Source organism: Mixophyes fleayi, chromosome 12 (genome assembly GCF_038048845.1).
Source record: "Mixophyes fleayi isolate aMixFle1 chromosome 12, aMixFle1.hap1, whole genome shotgun sequence".
Classification (NCBI taxonomy): domain Eukaryota; kingdom Metazoa; phylum Chordata; class Amphibia; order Anura; family Limnodynastidae; genus Mixophyes; species Mixophyes fleayi.
The window spans coordinates 28,124,637-28,145,557 of NC_134413.1; the positions used below are offsets into that span (position 1 = coordinate 28,124,637).

Genomic DNA, 20,921 nt, shown 5'->3' on the forward strand with positions numbered 1-20,921 from the left:
GGGATAATATGGTTTCCCATTGAGTACACATCATTAGTGCTGGAACTAAACCCATGGTTTCTCTGTAGCTTGTAGGTTCATTCATGATGCATAGAAACAAATTCTATTGTCCATATGTGTATTTCTAATGAATGGTGAACAATAAACATAAATAAGTATTGACCTATAAAAGAAGATCATCCTGGTGAAAATACTTTGTAGTTCTGCAGGAACTGTGCTCCCCCAACTGTATGATTTCCAATAGCCTAGTCTATATTATTACCCTCAATACCCTAATCTACCTCTAAACTTTTCATGCCAGACAAGGGCCACATACAATATTTTTAGAATCTTTTTAGCATATGGACTGACAATAAGTTGGCTTCATTGATATTAGTATAACTGATAGACCTACAGATAGGACATCCTGGAAATATTTGAAGGATGAAGTGGTTAACTGCCGACACACAGATCATTCAAATTTATGGACAACACAGGAAGTCTGCCCTTAGCAGATAATGGGCTTCCTGCGGAAAGGTTTTATGCTAAAATAACAAGTAACCAGTGGCAAAAGGCCCCTGTTAGTTAGCACTGCAGTGTACGTAAACATCATATGCAGGAAAGTCACAATGGAGCTTACACATTAGAGAGAACTTAACATCTGTGTAGTCAATGGCGCTACAATAAAAGTACTACTTCTACCACTTACATGAGAACACATCCAAGATGTTGAAAATAAAGAAAAAATAACGTTGATGACCTTAAAATTTGGAATATTGCTACACAGCAATTATGATCCAAGTGCTACTTCCACTCTAGCAATTATATGCAGCACAAGGAACAGAAATTTAAATAGAACAAAAAATGACTTGGAACTAACCAAGCTTTTGGAGCAAACAGTTCTATTGATAAAGAAACTTCCTAAGATAAAGGGCTAGATTTACTAAGCTGCGGGTTTGAAAAAGTGGGAATGTTGCCTATAGCAACCAATCAGATTCTAGCTTTCATTTATTTAGTACCTTTTACAAAATGACAGCTAGAATCTGATTGGTTGCTATAGGCAACATTCCCACTTTTTCAAACCCGCAGCTTAGTAAATCTAGCCCAAAGTGTTTATCAGCCAGTGTTAAAGTGAAAACGAAACCCCAAATACTCACTCACTTCATGTAAGAGTCACACAGTCATTTTATACTGACCAACATGTTCTATATCCCACTATATTTACACAAAGCAGTGGTTTGATCTCTGATGACATCCATAAAACATGCACCGCTAAGGAGGACAGGTTTCAGAGGACATGTAAGGAGTTTGCCACTAATATGCTCTGCTTGCTGGTGGTGTTTGTATTATTAGTGTGCAGGATGACGTAACGTCATCTACCAAATAGCGTATATAAATTCAGAGTTCTAAGATTAAGCTTACTTTTTAAACAAGACCCACTACTGAGCAGTTCGCTACAGTCTATAAATTTAAAGTCCGATTATGTTCAATAAAATGCACCTGCCCTTTACACACAGTGGAAGCAGCCATTTTAAGTAGAAAATACATTCAGTAATTCAAAGAGAACAACGTTCCAAATTCTTTACTCCTAAGGAAATGATAGGTTACATTTGAATACCCACAAGTTGGCTGGGATTGCGTTACAAACTGCCCCTGTCATGTTCCTAGTAAATGACTGAAAGATGCCCTTAATGCTTTACCACCAACTAGGCAGGAAGCAGAACATTAGAACTCCGTCCCCTCCTTGACGCCGGGGCGAGCTCAGTGGTTAAAACTCAAGGTCCTGCCTGAAAACCAGGGCTGTGTGATGTTTTGGAGGGAGGTGTGAACAGAAGGACCAATGAGAAGCTGCAATCACAGACACTGTGAATTCTCATTGGTCAACCCGCTCACATGGCTGTTCTGAAGCCTTTTCAAAGTGGTTCCACTTTAGACAGAAATGCAGCTTTAAGGTTAAAATTCTGCTTCACAATCTGTGTTATACAGCAGCTGATCTGCATTCCCTTGGAACATTCTCCTGCTCCTTAACACCAGAGGCTGGAATAGTACAAGCTCATGCTGAGCCATGCATTAAATAATTCAGGGCTGCAATTTGTACGGAATCCTGCTGAATGCGCATGAATCATCAGATCCTACAACGAGTACATGAGCATAAATCATATAACTCAGATTCCTAGAACATTAACGATCTGTTCTGCATTACTCAAACAGTGAAAAGATGCAAGCAGCAGTAACTTATCTTCATTTTATATAGTGATAAGGTGAAGAGCAAAATGTACACAGACAAGTAAAACAGACTTGCCGACAATACTACTGACCCTCCTACAAGAACATTTTGGGCCAAGTCATTAAGGAGAGCAAGGCGCAAAAAAAAAAGTTTATTTGATCCTGAACAAAGTTTATTTGATCCTGAACAAACCATGTTACAATGCAAGGGGTGCAAATTAGTTTTATTAATTTTGCACACAACAAAAATACTGGCTGTTTTTTTTCATCTAGCACACAAATACTTGATACCTTTACTTTTACCTAGGACATGTCTTATCCCTACTAGAAATTTTCACCCCACATTTTAAATTTTCCTCCCCCTCCAATGCAACATGGTTTGGCCACTGTGTAAAGTTACTCTTTTTGTTTTGTGCTCTACTCTCCTTATTGACTCAGGCCCTTTATTTCTAAACCCTGGGATTCACTTGATTGAAGTCATGTGACGTAGACCTGGGTCACAAGTAAGTCCATCGAATACAAAATAAACTAATTAAAAATGAATGTCTTTCACATACTGTACCCAACGGAAATAACTTGTGTTAACGTCCGCCATGTTAGCAACCCTATCCCTTTGTAGACATAGTTGACATCTTTAAAAAGCTATAAAAAAGGGCAACAGGACTAGCTTCAATTAATATGACTAACCTTTAATTGCAAATGCAGCAAATATATATTTATAGAGCTGTTCTTGAGAAAAGTAGTATTAGGGAACTCAAACATTGACCTTTGCTGTAGTGAATTATAAAAAAAAAGTTGGATTAGGAGATGAGAGTGCAAGCTTCAGGATAATAGAGATATCTATCTCTCTTTATCTAGATAAATCGAGGTATCCATCTATAGATGGCTTGTTATTTATATAGTCAATTATTTCCATTGCCCTGTAGATATGACAGATAACCCTCTTGATACAACTACAGAAAACGCAAAGAGTACAGCAGACCTCGGTTGTATCCAAGGGTAATAAACACAACTTTGCTCCAGAAGAGTATGCAGAAGCAATACATTTAAGCCATCTTTAAAGGCACGCTAACCTTAAAAATGGACTGCTCATTTGTAAGACTTGTCGGTGAGCAGAGAGCCAAAATAAAAGGCACTGATAGATAAAGTGCTGTTTGACGTACTTAAGAATAAATTGCACTTACAAGATACTTATGAGCATAGTGTTGGAAGAAAAGGTTACACGATTCCAATATCGCCTAGCTACACAGTTCGAAGGGATCTCCTGCAGGCAATGGAACACGCTATACAAGTGCTACGATGACTATTGTATACATTATTACAGCCAAGAAATGGCATTATGCCAATTAAATATCTCAGGACTATATAAAATATACATTAAATATTGAAAGAAAAAACAGATGTACTGTATGTTAAACATAGTATACCATAGTCCACATACAAGTAAAAAACTGAATATACCATAATATGTGTCGAAGTCAGCAAATTGGATAAAGTCACTTCAATTAATATCGAGCAGATTTGGTTGTCTTTGTCTGAAATTATGCGTAGCGCACGCTATGGCGTGGAAGGGCGTATCCAGCCGCAACATGTGGCAATAACAACTTTTACACACATTCACACATTCGTAATTAGTACACATTAATTGTAGTTGCAACACAGTCATTTATGTCAAAATATAGCAGTATTTATGTTTAGTATTATAAGTTATATTTATATTCGTGAAATCAAAGGTTCAGGTTGCAGGAACTATGTCATGTTTAGTATCATTTTAATCCCCTTTTCATCAGCAGCTGTCCGGTTCATTAGTCGAAGAGATCGCACATTGCATACTCTAGTTAGCGATGTTAGGGAATTAATGTTTACAGTGATACAGACTGTAAAATGCTAATAGACTAGTTGAAACTGGATTCTTGGAGGGAAAGTCGGAGCACATCCCCTGGAGAGATGACCCTCACCTTTGAATATTTTGGTTTGAACTGGCCTATGACCTGCAGTACACTGGACCTTTCTGAAGCCTGGACCTATAGAAGCAAGCCACATCATCTGCATTGTTTTACTGTATTTCTGACTGTATATAAGCAAGGGCTCTGGGCTTAGTGACCAGTCTTCTTTGACCACAGCCTTCAGGCCTGAATGACTGTTCACTGGATCCAGAGTGCCTGCGATAAGTAACAGCTGTACTTATTTTTATTTTGCTTGAATTATTCTGATACTTTTGGATAATAAATTACTTTGTGCTTTGGAAACACAAATCGAGATTCGACAATCGTTATTGGATAGCGACAAAAGGTGCATAACATATGTAATATAACTTTTTATTTTTACCCAACACAGCGATATGTACACATTGGACACTTTTATGCTATCCCTATGTACAGACTAGTAGCAAACATAGGGGCTCCTGGCTGCCCTGCCACAACCTCAATCATCAACACCAGGACAATAGCAGACTTGCTACATGCTATGCCCCAAAGCAGTTTCTTGTGAATAAGACTGACTAAAGGATTTTGGAGGTTAAAAGGCAATTACGAGAGAGAGAGAAAAGCAGTGGCTTGCTTGGAAAGCAATATATTAGAAAGTCAGACTGACAAATAAGTTATTCTCTAGTTGGGTTTTATGATCTTACATCAGTTTTACATTTCACTTTGTTTTATGGTCCAGGGTGAATGAACACCGTACTGCTGATCTATGCCTTCTTATCTATGCTGAAGGACTACAAAACTTCCCGCTGACTGTTGTTTTTGCTACGTACATTATTTTTGTGTAAAAGCATTTGCTGCTAAGGACATTCATTTGCCAAGCTGTGTAAGCTTCAGTGATAAAGTGGTCAGGTAGTAGTAACTCGAGACTTGGGGCTACATTTACTAAAGCTGCAGGTTTGAAAAAGTGGGGATGTTGCCTATAGCAACCAATCAGATTACATTTTGTTTTTCTGCAATCATCTTACACTTACGGTGATACGCTAATGCAACGCACAGCCGGGGTATTGGTAGGTGTCACAAAATCAAAATCAAAAAGGAAAGCGGTCCCTTTTGTAACCCCCTTCTGTCAGGGAGACCCGCCTCTGTCGGCTCCCTGATCTGATAACTTATCAATAATCAAACAGTCAAACAATATATCACCTCTATATTGTTAGGAAACCACTCTTGACTACCTTTACCGGTCACAAACCGCACTCTGCGCACTCGTGACTTAGAAGTTTACTGTAAAGGGACACACAAAATGCCAACATTTCAATCTTGCGCTCACCTATCCCTTAGGTTACAGGTGTAACTGGTCCCTTCCCCAATACAGGCATCCACACTTCTGATTTGCCACCATCTACATATAAGGCCCGTAGATAACATATTACATAGATACCCAATTGTGCACACTCAGTGCTGATAGCTAAAAAAGAGTCAACACTTCCCACACTGGTATTTAAAGGGTTAACTCATCCAAGCAATCAATCTCTTCTAAACAGGCAGTGAATTCATTTAGAGCAATAAGGACATCACTTATTAAATGTTAGATTTGAAATACAAAAAGTACAATGCTTACAGGTTATAAAAACAATAAAAGAGGACATAGCATACGTAAAACATGAAAAAAAAAAAAAAGGGAGAAAATTTCAGAATGTAAACTTACGAGTTCTATAATCTGCATCAAGGGAAACTGATTTGGAAGACGGACAGTTTATCAATGTTAATTGATTTCCCAAAAGTCTGAAAATATCTTGTAAGAGGTCTAATATTTTAAAGACACTTTTTCACCTTTCCCCTCCTACAGTGGTTGGTCTCCAGGGGAGGCCTGCAACACAATTTGACCACCATAATTTATGTCTTCCCTGTTTAATCCCCAATACTAAAATGTAACATCTTTTCTGGGAAGCGTCACACAGAGCCAATGTTATCATTAATAAATCCAATACAAATTTACCAATCTACAGATACCAAACAGAGATAGGCCAAGTGTATTAGTTGTATGAGCCAATACTCATTTCCTCTCATTCCCTGCCTGAGACAGCTTTATTTGACGTATGGGCTGCCCTTCATCATACTACATATATTCAGTGATCACTAATTATATTGACTGTAAGTGGCATTTTGAAAATAGAATTATATTTGCCTATATAAAATATAGCAAACCATCATGTTGTAAGACCCCCTAGGCCGAGTCGGTTCCCTAAAGTCCCTTTAGGTGCCAAAAACCATTCCAGTACTAGGACATAGCTCACCCCACGGGGTCTTTGTCACCTTTAGGGTGAACTGAACAGCTTCAATCTTATCTTGTAGTGCTTGGGTCTGTAGTGCCACATTGAGTTAAGCCATTAACCCTGTGAAAGCAGAGCTTTGCTTTGAAGTCATTTGCATTACACCCTAGCGTACACAGAAAAACTAATTATAAATGGAGTCACTTGATATACAGTATTTACAATGCAGTTCCTTATGATTATGCTTTATTCACTACAGTTATGTTATGGGTTAATCCTTACAACTGTAATTCCTGCCTTCCACTACACCTTCTGTAACAAATAAAATCATTAGAAATCCCCTTCCATAACGTGTATAAAAGCACTCAGCTCCATGCTTTTATACACTCACAAAATGCCTCTCATAACCTGCATTGGTTTTCTTTCTTCAGTCAGCATTTCAAATTGCATTAGTGTGTAAAGATAGAATTTCCACCTAAAAAAGGAACAAACGGAGGGATGCGGTCTGCGAATGTGTTACGGTTATTATATATTGTTTAAGTTGCAAAAATGATATATGTCCAATTTCAATCTTCCTAAAACAAACAAAAGACTAAACAATAAAAATAAAAAAACAACAACCTAGGTGGTCCAATTTACCTTGAGAGAAAAATTCCTTTCTGACCAAATACTGGCAATTGGACCTGGACCAACATACTATATTATGTCATTAATACAAGTAAGCCCTGTATGTTCTGCTTTGTGAGGAAAATCTCCGATCTTGTCAAAATTGTTTTTCCAGTATCTGCCATTACCAGTCTTTGACAGCAGGCATTCTGCAGCTCTTACAGTAGCAAAACAACAACAACAAAAACCCTTTTTTTGCCCACGGGCAAGGACTGGCTGCATGTCATCTGCGGAGACCGTAAACAGAACAGGTGGTCACAGAATATTTTGTATAGGCTACTAATATATTGACACACAGTGATCATAACCCCCCTGATCTTTGCTGGTCTAATGTAAATAAATACAACTGACAGTTTTTGTTCATAACTGGGATCTTACAACTCTTGTTTACTAGATGTAAAGAAATGTTAAAAGCAATGTCATGTTTAAAAAGTATGCGGTGGGGATGCCATGGTCGTTCCTCCTCTGCAGGAGCACATTATGCCTCCTTTAGGAATGGGTATTACCTGGGCATCCTGCCAGTCTACTTTTAACTATTGCCTTGATTATAACTTTGAAGGGTTAGGTAATCTAGACTTGTATGTAGTCTTTGGTCTCCTAATGGCGCAGAGTCATTTGCCCCTAATTTGGGGACCTGGGCGTGAGGTTGGAACCCCTCCTACCTCCTATCCTAGTTTGGTGCCCAAGATGTCTAGCATACCGGTCCACAAGGAGCCCACCAGTGTGATCTAAGAGGGATGAAAACCTTCATACAATGCATTATAAAGAGAACACGGTTGCCCATAAATTAGACCTTTAAACTTTAAAAATAGACTTGGGTGACTAAAATGCAGCCTCCATTAGAAAATGGAGACCCTGGGCTGACCATATCAATTACACCTGGCTGTAGGGTCCATCTACTCCTCAACAACTGTAAATGTCTGCACCACTGTTTGGAGAGTCAACAGAGTCAATTTTGACCAAAGTCTGCATGTCAGATACCTATCTATATACAAAATATTTGTGGGGGCTGTACATCTGATGCCTGAAATAAAAACACAATGTTAAATGCTGTTAATTGTGATCATATTTTCATTACTAATATGCCCACCCCCATATGTCATTTGAGAAGGACAGAACCAATGACATGTCCTCATGGGAGAAGATAAAACTAGACATAATTCACCAATAAGATTTCCAAGACTAGTTTAAATTGAACATTTTTTTTACTTTGTTTTGAGACACAATTGGGAACAGGTTTGCGTCACATTTCTCTGGTAAAATAATACTACTGTGGGGAGCCCTGTTCAGAGGTTAATACAGTTCTATTCTGTCTATCCATCATCTAAGGTCTGGCTCAGAAGCTCCTTCGAGCAGCAATATCAGATGTTCATGTATTATACAGATAATGCAATAAAGAGTGTTACATTATTGCATTACTATACATTATATTACATTTCAGCCAGTAATAGGAGTACACTCTGTACTCTCACTGCAAGATGAAAGTCATTGCTGCTGACGGAGGCCACGACGCAGGAGTAAATTCATGAACGTCACTAATAGGTCATACTGTAAAGAAATTATATTACAATCCAAAATCCCCCGATTCCAGGAATAGGTAAGGATTGATGTTATTTTGATCTTCAGCTCCTATGTTGATGGTTAGCTAGAGATTAGCTCAGGTAACAGAAGAAATGCATACCTGCAGATGCAGAACACAACTGCTTGAGAAAACCAGTTTGTGATAAGCAAGTTGTGAGGGGATTTGGCCTATCAAAGAATAATTTCTTGCCAAGGCCTCTGCCCCACACTCACAGCAAGTCAAAACGGCACATGGTAATGGTTGGTGTGGAACTGCACACAACCATTACAACTAGGGCTTCGTAATACTCCTTGGGCCTGCAAACCCATCTACCATCTATGTTGTAATATTGTTGTGCAAGTAAAAGATACAGAATTATGGCATGGAACTTTCCTAATAAGACCACAATGGGAGATACTGGAAGCACGCAGCACTTTGTGTCCAATGCTTGAGCACATTATGGGCCAAATTCATGTCAGAGTGGGGGGGGGGGGGAAGGGGAGCATGGAACTGGAGCGTAGTTCCAACCTTATTCAAACTGAAGCGGATCTCAAGATGCGTTTAGGAGCATAGGATTGCATATATGCGTTAATGGTATTGATCGTAATACTGTGCATATACACTAGCCTCTTTCAGCAGGATAAGTCTCCCCGTCACACTGCAAAAAATTTTGGATGAACATGACCAAGTTCAAGGTGTTGACTTGGCCTCCAAATCCCCCAGATGTCAATTCGATCAAACATCTGTGGGATGTGCTGGAAAAAAAACAAGTCAGAGCCATGGATGCCCCAACTCACAACTTACAGGACTTAAAGGATCTGCTGCTAACGTCTTGGTGTCAGATACTACAGGACCCCTTCAGAGGTCTTGTGGAGTCCACAGCTGATTCACCCGCATGACGGGGAACTACACATTATGGTTTTCTATTCATACTGTATGAAGATATAGCAGAATCAGTGTATAAGTGACTGGAAGGATATTATACGTATTGTGTGAATGAATGCAAGTCCCTCCTCTAGGATACCTGTGATGGTGTGTGACTGAATGATATATAGTGATATATATGTCTAAATCAGAGTTTATTTAGAGGAGAGGTGGGTATTTTTGGGGTAAACTGGAAAATACCTTTGCGAATGGTTAATAAGATTAGTTATTAAATAGTCATTAGTGTTTTGCTTTGCTATTAGCCCCACAGTGCTCTTAGCACATACTGTTACAGGTAACAATTAAATTCCCTCTTAAATATAGTTATTTTGTGTCCTACTTACTATTGCTGGATTTCAGGTCACGATGTATGACAGGAACAATGGCTTCATCGTGCAAATAATTCATCCCTCTAGCAATCTGCACTGCCCAGTTTACAAGTATATCTGGAGGAATCTTCTTCCCAGAGAGCACCCTATTCAGTGATCCTCCTCGGGCAAACTCCATGATCAAACACAGGTTAGGCTCCTTCAAGGAGACACCCCTCAGTGCGATGATGTTGGGGTGATCCAGCATAGCAAAGAGTTTGGCCTCCTGCCTGACATTCTCAATAGTCTGGCTGATATCTTCATCGGGGTCATGGCGTGCAGCTTTTACTGCCACTTCCTCATCTCCCCAAATGGCACGGTACACCTTCCCAAAGCCTCCAATACCAATGATTTCTTCCAGAAGCAGCTCCGTAAAGTCAATTTCTTGTACTGTGTGGTGATACAGAGAAGAGGGAAAATAAAAAATGATGGTTATTAAATTAGACGACATTAGTACAGTCTAATCAGCAAGAAGGGGAACAAACAGGATTGAAAATAGTCTACATATCAATTTACAATGAAGATCAAATATAACGACCAGTTAATATGTATAAGCAGAGTCCCTTAAATCAAGCAAGGCTCACCTTGTGAAAACGCAGGGAGGGAGCAAGGGAACAATGTTACTAAGCACCAATTTACTGAAAGGGTAGCTGATCCATAGACTATGGCAGATGAACACAAAGCCCTGTTGCGTACTACAACAACGCACCTGTACATTTACGTTTCCACAGCTTTATTTTGAGTTACATGTGTCTCAAGATCTAGGGTAATAATGCATTCAGGGCACCCAAAACACAATAGGCCAGATGTATAAGACACATTCAACTCAAAATATGGGCTTAATGCAGAGCCGTAACTTAGAATTCTAGCGCCTGGGGCGAGAAAGACAAATGCCGCCCCCCTAACCCTCAATTTTAACCATATGAACCTAAAATATTCCTAAATTGCGCCCCCTTAGGCGTAGCCCCTGTCGCACAGCCCTAGTTACGGCCCTGGCTTAATTTGTGCAAATGTCCAGTGTAACTAAGCATAGGAGAGGCCTAGATCTAGCAAATATAAAAAAATTAAAGATTTTATTTGCAGCAGATAGGGAACCAAAATAAAGCACCCTCAGCAATCCTATCCCATACCAACTGACAGCTTTATCCCACAAAATATGCTTTAGCTAAAAATGAAGATTTGTGTCTCAAGCATCAAGCATCTCAGCTCATCTCAAGCATCTCAGCACCAAGCTCTCCATGAAGGAGGAGATACTGTGCAATGAAAAGGAGACAGGCTGTCTTGCTTTCGATGGAGCCACTATTGGCATTTACCAAGACCTCTCAGGCTCCACTTTGTACAAAGAAAGTTTTTTTTTTAGGCAGTGACAGCACACAAAGAGCATACACTATTGCTGCTCTTTGTTCTGTAAAATTGTACATCAGGGATTAAGAGGACCTCCCAGTGGTCAACAGGACAAAATCTCCCTGTTGCATCTTCCCCATGTAGAAGTTTGGACCCTGACATTTTTCTGATGATCTGCCTGGTAATACCACGTTTTCTTAGAGAGAGGGCTAGCCTTAACTTTACCTCCCAATACTGCCTTTATCCGTTACCCATCCAAGCTTTATACTGGACTCTTGGACCCTGATGATTACCTCAAAGGTCTGTGCCATCAATGGCACATGTAGTAGGCTTTAAGATGACTACTATGTACTTCATGAAGCCATCTACTTCGTGCTACAGACACCCAATAAAACTCCTTGACCACCAATGGATCTTATCCCCAAGGTAAATACAGATCAGATAGAGATTTAAGAATGCAGACAAATTTTCTTTGAGATTTGTGGCCAGTTCACTCTAATGCAAGAGACTATAGAGGTTTGAGAGACTCACACATATTTGACACTTATTTGTTACCGATTTACTTTCAGTCTTATTAAAGTGCTAAAGTAATTCCGGGAGAGGGATGGCCCCTGGCAAACCATTTACTTTTCTTCCTGGAATGGAAGCAGTAGGAGGATCACTTTCTTTAAGGTAGTACACACTATACACTTTGCAAACTATACAGTAAAGGCTGAGTAAAACAACTTTTACCAGATTCATCTAACTCGAACAGGCCCTGTAGACAGGTCACCATCTTTTTTTGCTAGAAATCAATTGACAAAATGTATGTTTGGTTTCAAAGTGAAATTCCCTAACATTCACACACACACACACTAGGGTCAATTTTGATAGCAGGAAATGAACCTACTAGTATGTTTATGGAGTGTGGGAGGAAACCGGAGCACCCGGTGGAAACCCAGGCAAACACGGGTAGAACATACAAACTCCACACAGATAAGGCCATCGGGAATTGAACTCATGACCCCAGCGCTGAGAGGCAGAAGTGCAAACCACTTAGCCACTGTGCTGCACCATGTACACGTTTGATTTCTGCATGCCCCCTGGATAGTCTAAGCCAGGGTTGGCTAACCTGTGGTACTCCAGGTGTTGTGAAACTACAAGTCCCAGCATGCCTTTCCAGCATTAAGCTGCTATATATTGCCAAAGCATGCTAGGACTTGTAGTTTCATAACACTTGGTGTGCCACAGGTTAGCCAAGCCTGGTATAAGCTGATCTTTAATCTGAGCTAGTCAGTCACAAAGCTCTTCGTTAAAGACTCAGAATGATGTTAAAGAACAAAGGGGGGGGGAGCAGAATTTTACAGTAGACTGCACCTTTAAGTAAAAAAAATAAAAAAAAAAAATTACACAGATACTATAAAAATAAAGACACAAAACACAGGCTATACACATACAATCTGAATCTGCATAACACCCCCTTACAACTATTCTAAAAAAATTAAATTGCCAATCATCTTGTGATATTAAACCACATTCATTGTAATGAAAAATCCACATTTCAAAATTTGAAAATGGTTTCATCCAGAAAACATCTGGCATAGTTTTCATATTGTTGCCAACATGTACTGAATCCAACTTGCTGGCGCAGCATTTGATGCCTTTGCTCTTTGAGATCATTGTCTTTGTGAAAGCACGGATGATAAGTGTTTTCACAAACTCCCAGAATACTGTCAGCAGTGCATGTGGGTCTGGCTGGTTTTGGAGCGCATCAGAGCTGTCTGCAAAGAGATACAATTCCTGGCATCGTGAAATTCCATTTATCAGTTCTGATCACATTGAGCCTTTAAAAATATGGCTGATATAGACAACTGAAATACACCCCGGAGCTTTGCAAGATCAGCATAAAAACATAAAAGCCTAAAAATACTAGAACCAACAAATTTTAATTTTACTCAAAAGAAAGCAATGCTTCCTTTACAAAACTATTCCGTGTATAGTTTGTAGGGATTTTTTTTTTTAGATCTGGTTGTGATTACAAAACACTTTCACTCACAACCAAGACTAGTTTACCAAGTGTAGCTGAAATTTAAAATTAGAATATCTAGCAAGTTTAAATTTAGAGATGTAGTGCAATGAGTGGCATTGATAAAGAAAAAAGCATTGCAGTATTTTTTTTATTAAAATGTCTTTTTTTGTAATAACATAGTTAACTGTAAAAACTCCATGCTTAGTTTTCTTTCAACTTACATAGGCATAATGGGTTGGGGGTTCTGGTGGCCCTAGTTCACTCTACATTAGGGTGGCATTAACAGCCACATCGACGATCTACCCAATTAGTTAAGTGCCCAAAAGGCAAGAGTGCTGCACGATTCCAGGGGGTAAATGTATTAAACTGCGATTTCTGCAAATCGCCAAAATTCGGCGTCTTTGACAGCTAAATTTAAAACAGCAATGTCTTTAAGGATAAGTTTTAACCTTAAAGATATTGCCGTTTTAAATTTAGCTGTCAAAGGTCTAGATTTACTTAACTGTGGGCTTGAAAAAAATGGAGATGTTACCTATAGCAACCAGATTCTAGCTGTCATTTTGTAGAAGGTACTAAATAAATGACAGCTAGAATTTGATTGGTTGCTATAGGCAACATCTCCAGTTTTTCAAAACCTGCAGTTTAGTAAATCTAGCCCAAAGTCTCTTAATATCAGTGATTTGCATTAATCGCAGTTTAATACATTAACCCCCAGGTTTTCAGCTGGGTTCTTCAAACTATAATTAGATGAGGCCCCTCCCATTCATAGTTACAGGGCCCCACGGACCAGCTGATTGGCCGGCTACCATAAATAGGAGAGGGTAAGTTACTTCCCCGATAGTGGAAGAGAGACTGGACTTGCTGTCTAGCTTAAAGGACAGTTAAAAAAAAAAAAACAACACAACAGGGCTAATTTCCCACAAAACGGATCTAAAAACTGTAAAAAAGTAACAGTCTCTCAATGCAACAATAGATTTTCTCTCTTAGAATAGCCCTACAACACCTCTCTTTAGGTAATGTGTTAAAGTGATATTTGATGTGGTGCAATTACTATACGGTCATCCCTCAGTTAGATTTGCAGCACATACACAATGTAGGATAGCTGGACCTTACCTGCAATTACAGCACACACACACTTTACTGTTATTGCTTTCTGAACAAAATGTTCCAATGAAGATGACTGAATTATAGTTAAATTTTCGCCAGCTACATTTGATCATCTGTCATTCACACCATATCCATTTTTTAGAAATTCAATATAAAATAATTAGTTGGATGACCAATGCATGCACGACCATTGTAATCCACAGACAGACCTCAAGCTGAGCACAATGAAGACCACAACATCACATAATAAAAGGGACACTATCATGAATCTAAAAAAAATTGTCTTCTAAGTTTTAAGTACAGATTACAATGAATGTCACAAAAGTGTCAACTTAATGTTTTTTCACCTCCGTTTAATTAATTTGGATTGTATTCCCACAAGAATCAGCAGTTCCCAGCTGGTTATACTCAAACTGTCTGGCATAGGGTACATAGGTCATTCATAGTATGGTGCACCATGCAGCTTTTACCAGATGATGAACATGTTAGCCAAAAGTTAGATGTCTGTCAATATGGACTTTAGCCAATACATTTCTCATAGTGATCAATTACAATTCCAAGGGTTGCTGTAGCAGTGCTCACTGTCCGATGACAGTTACATAGTTCAATGTACCACTGGTGAGTACGTGAAGATATGCCTTGTGTTCACTGATCATGTTATCTATAACTAAGGATAATTGGTGATAATTCAGATGAAAATCTCGGTTTCAATAAATGAGTGGCGTTGGTCAAGGACACCAAGGGCCATGAAAGATTTGTTCAGGGTCCTCGCATTAAAAGACATTTAATCTACTTGCTATATTTTAGCTAATGTAAAACACTTACATAATAAAGTACCTATTTAACATAAATAGGTGTCAAAGGTTGTGTCATTGTTAGGAGGAAGTTACCTAACTGAGGAGACAGAGTGAGCTATAGCTTAGCAGTCTTGCATTGCCAAAATACACAGTGTAAAGCGCTTGATTCATTCACCACCAAGAAAATTTTGCCAGCCGGGTGGCATTAAGAAGCAGCCAGGTGAGGACAGTTGTAATTTTGGAAGTTATTGCTCACACCTGCTAGTACTGGTCACACTGGTATAACACATACTGCTGGCTGTAGTACTCATATAAGTGCTTGTTCTAATATAAAAGCCAATGGTTTATTTTATTATAATAGGACTCTCTTGTGCTCCAGGAGCAGAGGGCAAGCAAAATAGCCAGGTGGAGCACCCGACAAAGGTGCTGGGGAGAACACGGATTCAGAGGCAGGGCGAGTGATGTCACAGTAACTGAAATGATTGCATTCAAAGATGTGGGAAGAGCTTGTGGGGTTTGTAATGTGGGGGGCACTTTACTTTCTAACAGAGCCATAATTGGAATGTCAGGTTTACACTGAACAAAGATTTTACCTTCTTGGTATTATATATGAAAAATGTCATTTTAGGGCATAGTGTTCCAAAACAAGGACTTGTCATGGCCCTCAAGATATTGAGATACTATCTACACAGGACAGATTAGCATATAAGACCCATCCCCATTTAAAACAAAACAAAACATGGACAGGGTATCAGTCACTGAGCATCCACGTCAACTGAAACTGAATTAATACACAAGCACTGTCAAAATGTATTGGTCCACACAAGATTGTATCCTGGTTTTGCTTCTCGTAGGGCACAAAGGTACAGCTATGGTCCCATTGTCCACTTGCAAAACTGCAGTGTGCTTCTATTTGTAAGACACCAACAGAATTTGAAAAGAGACAGAGTTGGGAAATATGAAATATTTTGAAGCCAGACTAAGCTAGAAGTCAAATTCTTATATTCAGGGAGGAGGTGCATTTATTGAGATCTGTACTGTATGAAAAAGGAAGTGGACAGGAGTTTTCATATGCCATTGCTTCCTGGCTTTGTCCAGCTATGCAAGTTAAATACAATATGGAGGCTGCTGCTTTACAGGGAGTGAGGGGATTATATAAGAAAGGGCTGGAGTGTGAAATCTACACCAGTTTCAGACTTGTTCAAAACCAATAAGTTTGCAGATTTCAACTTGGTCATCTACACAGCAATTATTGACTGATTTCCTATTTACAACAGATATCTGAAAACTCAGACAAGACCTCTTCCTCTGGGACACATGCACTCTGCTAAGGTTAGGGTTAGTAAGAACAGGAAACAATGCAAAGGCTGAACAAAGCGGGATACCCATACCATCGTGCTAGGCAGGGGGGGGGGGGGGGGGGGATTTCCTCCTGTGGTAGTAACAAAGTGTGGAAGCAGTTTACAATGACAGGCCAATCAAGTTTAGAGAAAAAAAAAGGAAGAAAAGAAACTGGGTGTGCACTCAAATGTGTCACTGTATCAGAGATTAAGTAGCTTTGTCTTACAGATGCAGCTTCTACTGGAAGGGTTTTGTCTTAGCCGTAATGTTATTTTATGTTATGAAGACATTTTTTGCCAGAGAACGATTGCTTATAATAGTGACGCCATCATAAAAATAACAATTTTCATTGACTCAGCTTATCCCTTATCCATAGTGTTTGCAGCTTAAAGCTACCCATAAGGGGTGCAATCCTGTCACTTGGCCTGATCATTGAAGAAATGGATATGTAAGGTAAATTACAAAAGTTACACAATACGTTGAGTGACCGGAATGCACTGTGTACCTGGTTTCTCTGCACTCCCCATCCACTTCCGGGTCGAACAAACACACACACACTTTCTGTCCTGCAAGATCATTTGGCCAATCAATCTGCATGTGGTCATCTTTACTCTTTTTCCATGAAAGTCACACTAGAAAACTGACAGAGGCCTGTATTTCTCTGCACACCTCCATTCTTTGAAGGGGGTGTCAGTTTTAAGGATCTCTCTGTTTGAATGTATAAAAATTGTCTATCTACTAATAAATAAAATGTGGTGAGTGGGGAGAACCCCTGACATTACCAAGCTGTGGACCTGCAAGCTTTTATTCTCTAGACACCAAGGGGTATATTTACTAAACTGCAGGTTTGAAAAAAAAATTTAAAAAATGGAGATGTTGCCTATAGCAACCAGATTCTATTTGTTATTTATTTAGCATTCTACAAAATGACAGCTAGAATCTGATTGGTTACTATAGACATCTCCACTTTTTCAAACTCGCAGTTTAGTAAATGTACCCCTAGCCTAGAGAAATATACCCCCTAGTCTAGAGAATAAACCATTAGCAAGACAAACCATTCTGGCTGTCAGAGGGATGGACATCCCCTAGAGATGTGTGTTTACAGGCTTCACACACGAGAGTGCATGTTTTCCAGGTTTCTTAAGAAAATATTTGTAAATCAGAAATGCATATACATAAGTTACAATTTATTAGGTCTGGGGAATGAACAGGAAATAGGATTACATAGTGGAAGTAAAAAATACATGTGTGATACGAATACTTTAACCATTAAATACAGAATATGAAATATGGGTGTTAAGCTTAATATTAATATTACTCATATCTTCACATGTATTTTTGGGCCAACTGAGAGTAAACACTATGTCACTGCCAGGTTCCTATGACATAGGCTCTAGTAACACTGGTGTGGTGTGCTACTTCAGGAACCTAAAATCTGGAGTAATTATCAAATGGAAAAGGAAATGCATAGATTAAATGCCACTTTCTGTCCCAGAGGCAAATATTTTTTCCTCGACAGTAACATGTTTTTTTGGTGTGGTCAACAAATTTTGGAAAACTGTATGAGGGAAATGTAGTAGAAATCATGGCCACGCAACTATCAGCACTGCAGATTTTTACAATTATGAACTGAATAGTTTAGAATTGTGCAAGTTATAGTTCAGCAAAGCGATTACTGAGAAAGTTTGTTTAGGTCAGCCGGTGGTCTCGATCAAAACATCATGAAAATGGTCTCAGCTATAAATATTTTAAGGGGGGGGGGATTGGGGTGAGAGGAAGAGCTCAATTTGTCATTATCTAGCTTACTTTTGAATACGGTTTCCAGTTATACAGCAGATTTGTACAACTAATGCTCTACCCTGTGAAATCTGTTGTGGGGTCCAATTATCAGATATCCAATACATTCCATTGAGAACAGCATTATTTGGGATCCTACAGATCTGACACGCTGATTTTTGGTCCCAAGTTGGCATTACTGTAACTGGTGCAGGTTAAAGATATGGTACTAGACATCTGAGCTTATTTCCATTGATATCTATAATGGATATAATCATATACCTGTAGGACATTAGTGTAAACAAAAGGTTGTTGCCTATTGTGTACTGCAAAGCAATCAGAGGCTGGTGTGAAACCAAAAGCATTTAAATATAACATTTGGCACACAGGAAACTGATTGGACAGCCGCTCTTCTCAGGGATTGGCTGGCGCTACTGTCAATCTTCTACTTTGCTGTATGTAAAATGATTATATTTTTAAGAAGATTTTTTTCAACATCTTATACCTCCCTATTTGACAAATTACAAAACAGTGTTACTAACAGATGAGGTCACAACAAGGAGACATTTTGTTTATGATATTCTTACATTGCAGAGCAGAAGCTGGACAGCAAGGTAGTTCCTCAACTCTCTTGCCCTGTAGTTTACTGGAGAAGCTTTGTGTTGTGGTCACATAGTTACTAGGAAAGATGCCCACCCGATCTTGGATCTTTCCAGTCCACCAGCCCTCATCGCCAGATACACGGGAGTCCTTGGAGAGCACCTGGACCAGGTCACCCAGACGCAGGGTCAGCTCATCCTCAGCAGAGGCTTCATAGTCAAAAACTGCAGTCCAGTAAAATGGGTTTGATAAAGAGGGTGAGGGTTGCCCTCCAATGACCCCTGCACCACTTCCACCATCCTCATCATATTCCACCAAAAACTCCTGTCTAGTGGGAGTACTCTCTCTGTCATCCAGATCTTCATCTTCCTCTGGAACCAATGGTACTGGTAATACTGATGCATTTGATGTTCCTCTTGTCACTCCCAAAGAAGATTTGCTACTGCTAGGCAGGGAGAGCAGAGATCTGAGGGGCTCCATTGAACTGATCCATAGGTGAGACTTGGTGTATGGAGCCCTGTGCCCATGCACTGCACTTTATAGGTTGGCAAGTTGGAGAAGGCAATCTGGAGGTAGTTAACAACAGCAGTCAGTCACCTCTACAGAAAGGAGACAAGCCTAAAAGAGCACCAACAAAGATGCACAAAATCAGCAGTATTGGCACCCCACCAAATAGGACATTGACAGGTTCGGTATCTCCAGCACCAGCTGGTGCTGCAACACAGGCTACTCTACCTGTGGGAACGAAAGAAAGTTTACAGACAACCTAAAATTCAGGCTGCGGTAACAAAGTTATGGTTCTCACAACCTTAAGTCAAAGCATTTTACAATCCATACCCATTTGGAAAGGGGCTACAGCAGGTTGTGGCCTATGAGCAGGTGCTCTGCAGCTCAATATATTCTTAAAATGAAAAATCCTATCCTGCAGAATGAAGAGATGAACATGCATAAAAGGCTGCAGCACCAGGGTGTCCAGTATCACTAATCAGCAGGTCCAGGGTTATATGACAGGGTGCAAGCAGGAGCAGCAGTGATCAGTGTGCCCAGTCCATCACTGGTGATACAGGCTGCAGAGGCCCTATCACAATCAGATGGTAGGATGCCCAGAGGTCCTTAGGAAGCAGAACTTACAGGACCACAGGATACGGCCCTGATAAGGAACAGTCTCAGCCCAGCCCTGCCAGCCACTCTCCCGTACTCCACATCCAGCGTTCACCACTTCATTGGCAGCAAGAGGCTGACCCGCAGCATCTCTCCTGTACCCGCTCTCGGCTGCCCGCACCCATCCGCCCGGCACCCCACTCCTTCTTATCAGGGGGGAAAGGAAGCTCGCAGACTGCAGCCGCTCTTCTCAGGGATTGGCTGGCGCTACTGTCCATCAATGCGGCTTCTCGTTTTGATAGGATGACTGACGAGGTTGTAGCAGTCTCTGCTTCAACCCATTGTTCCCGCCCCCTGTCTGAAACCTGCTGACCCTCAGCTTTTTTTTTTCTTTTTTTTTTTAAACAAAACTTTAACCGTTTTTAAATTTTAATACAAACTATACAAATAAGGAACATGCGGGTATATGGTGTTCATGGAAATCAGACACTTTATCGGACTTATTTCATTCATTACATAGTTCCGGTTTTCAGATTAGATTTTGACTCCCTTAACTTGGACTCGATGAAATAATTATGTGTAAAAAGCCTTTTGCATCAATTCATTCGTGGAGTCCAAGTGGAATCAGTCAAAACAGAACTGAAGGGGCGTTTAATTTACCTTTCATCAAAATACTAATATTTTACACACACACACACATATATATATATATATATATATATATATATATATATATATATATATATATATATATAAATACTGTACAAACCGTATACACAGCAAATATTAGAGTTGGACACATTTGCGCCCTGAACGTAAGCAAGAAAAGACACATGCATAAAAAAGCGCTTTTATATACAATCTGGTTGATGTACAGTACAGCACTAGCAAATATGCAAGGTTTGCGGAAGGTGTTATAAGTGTACAT

The 20,921-nt window shown here is 39.7% G+C and overlaps 1 protein-coding gene across 1 annotated transcript in view; it reads right to left on the reverse strand.

The window, feature by feature from the left end:
- The window catches only part of MAP3K9 (mitogen-activated protein kinase kinase kinase 9), a 40,707-nt gene extending 20,474 nt beyond the window's left edge, over positions 1-20,233 (reverse strand). The window contains exons 1-2 of the mRNA XM_075193307.1: positions 18,880-20,233; positions 9,896-10,309 (exon numbers count right to left, since the gene is read on the reverse strand). Of these exons, the coding sequence (XP_075049408.1) occupies positions 9,896-10,309; positions 18,880-19,372 (907 nt within the window). The 5' untranslated portion in view covers positions 19,373-20,233. The remainder of the gene's footprint in view (positions 1-9,895; positions 10,310-18,879) is intronic.
- Positions 20,234-20,921: the final 688 nt, after the last annotated feature.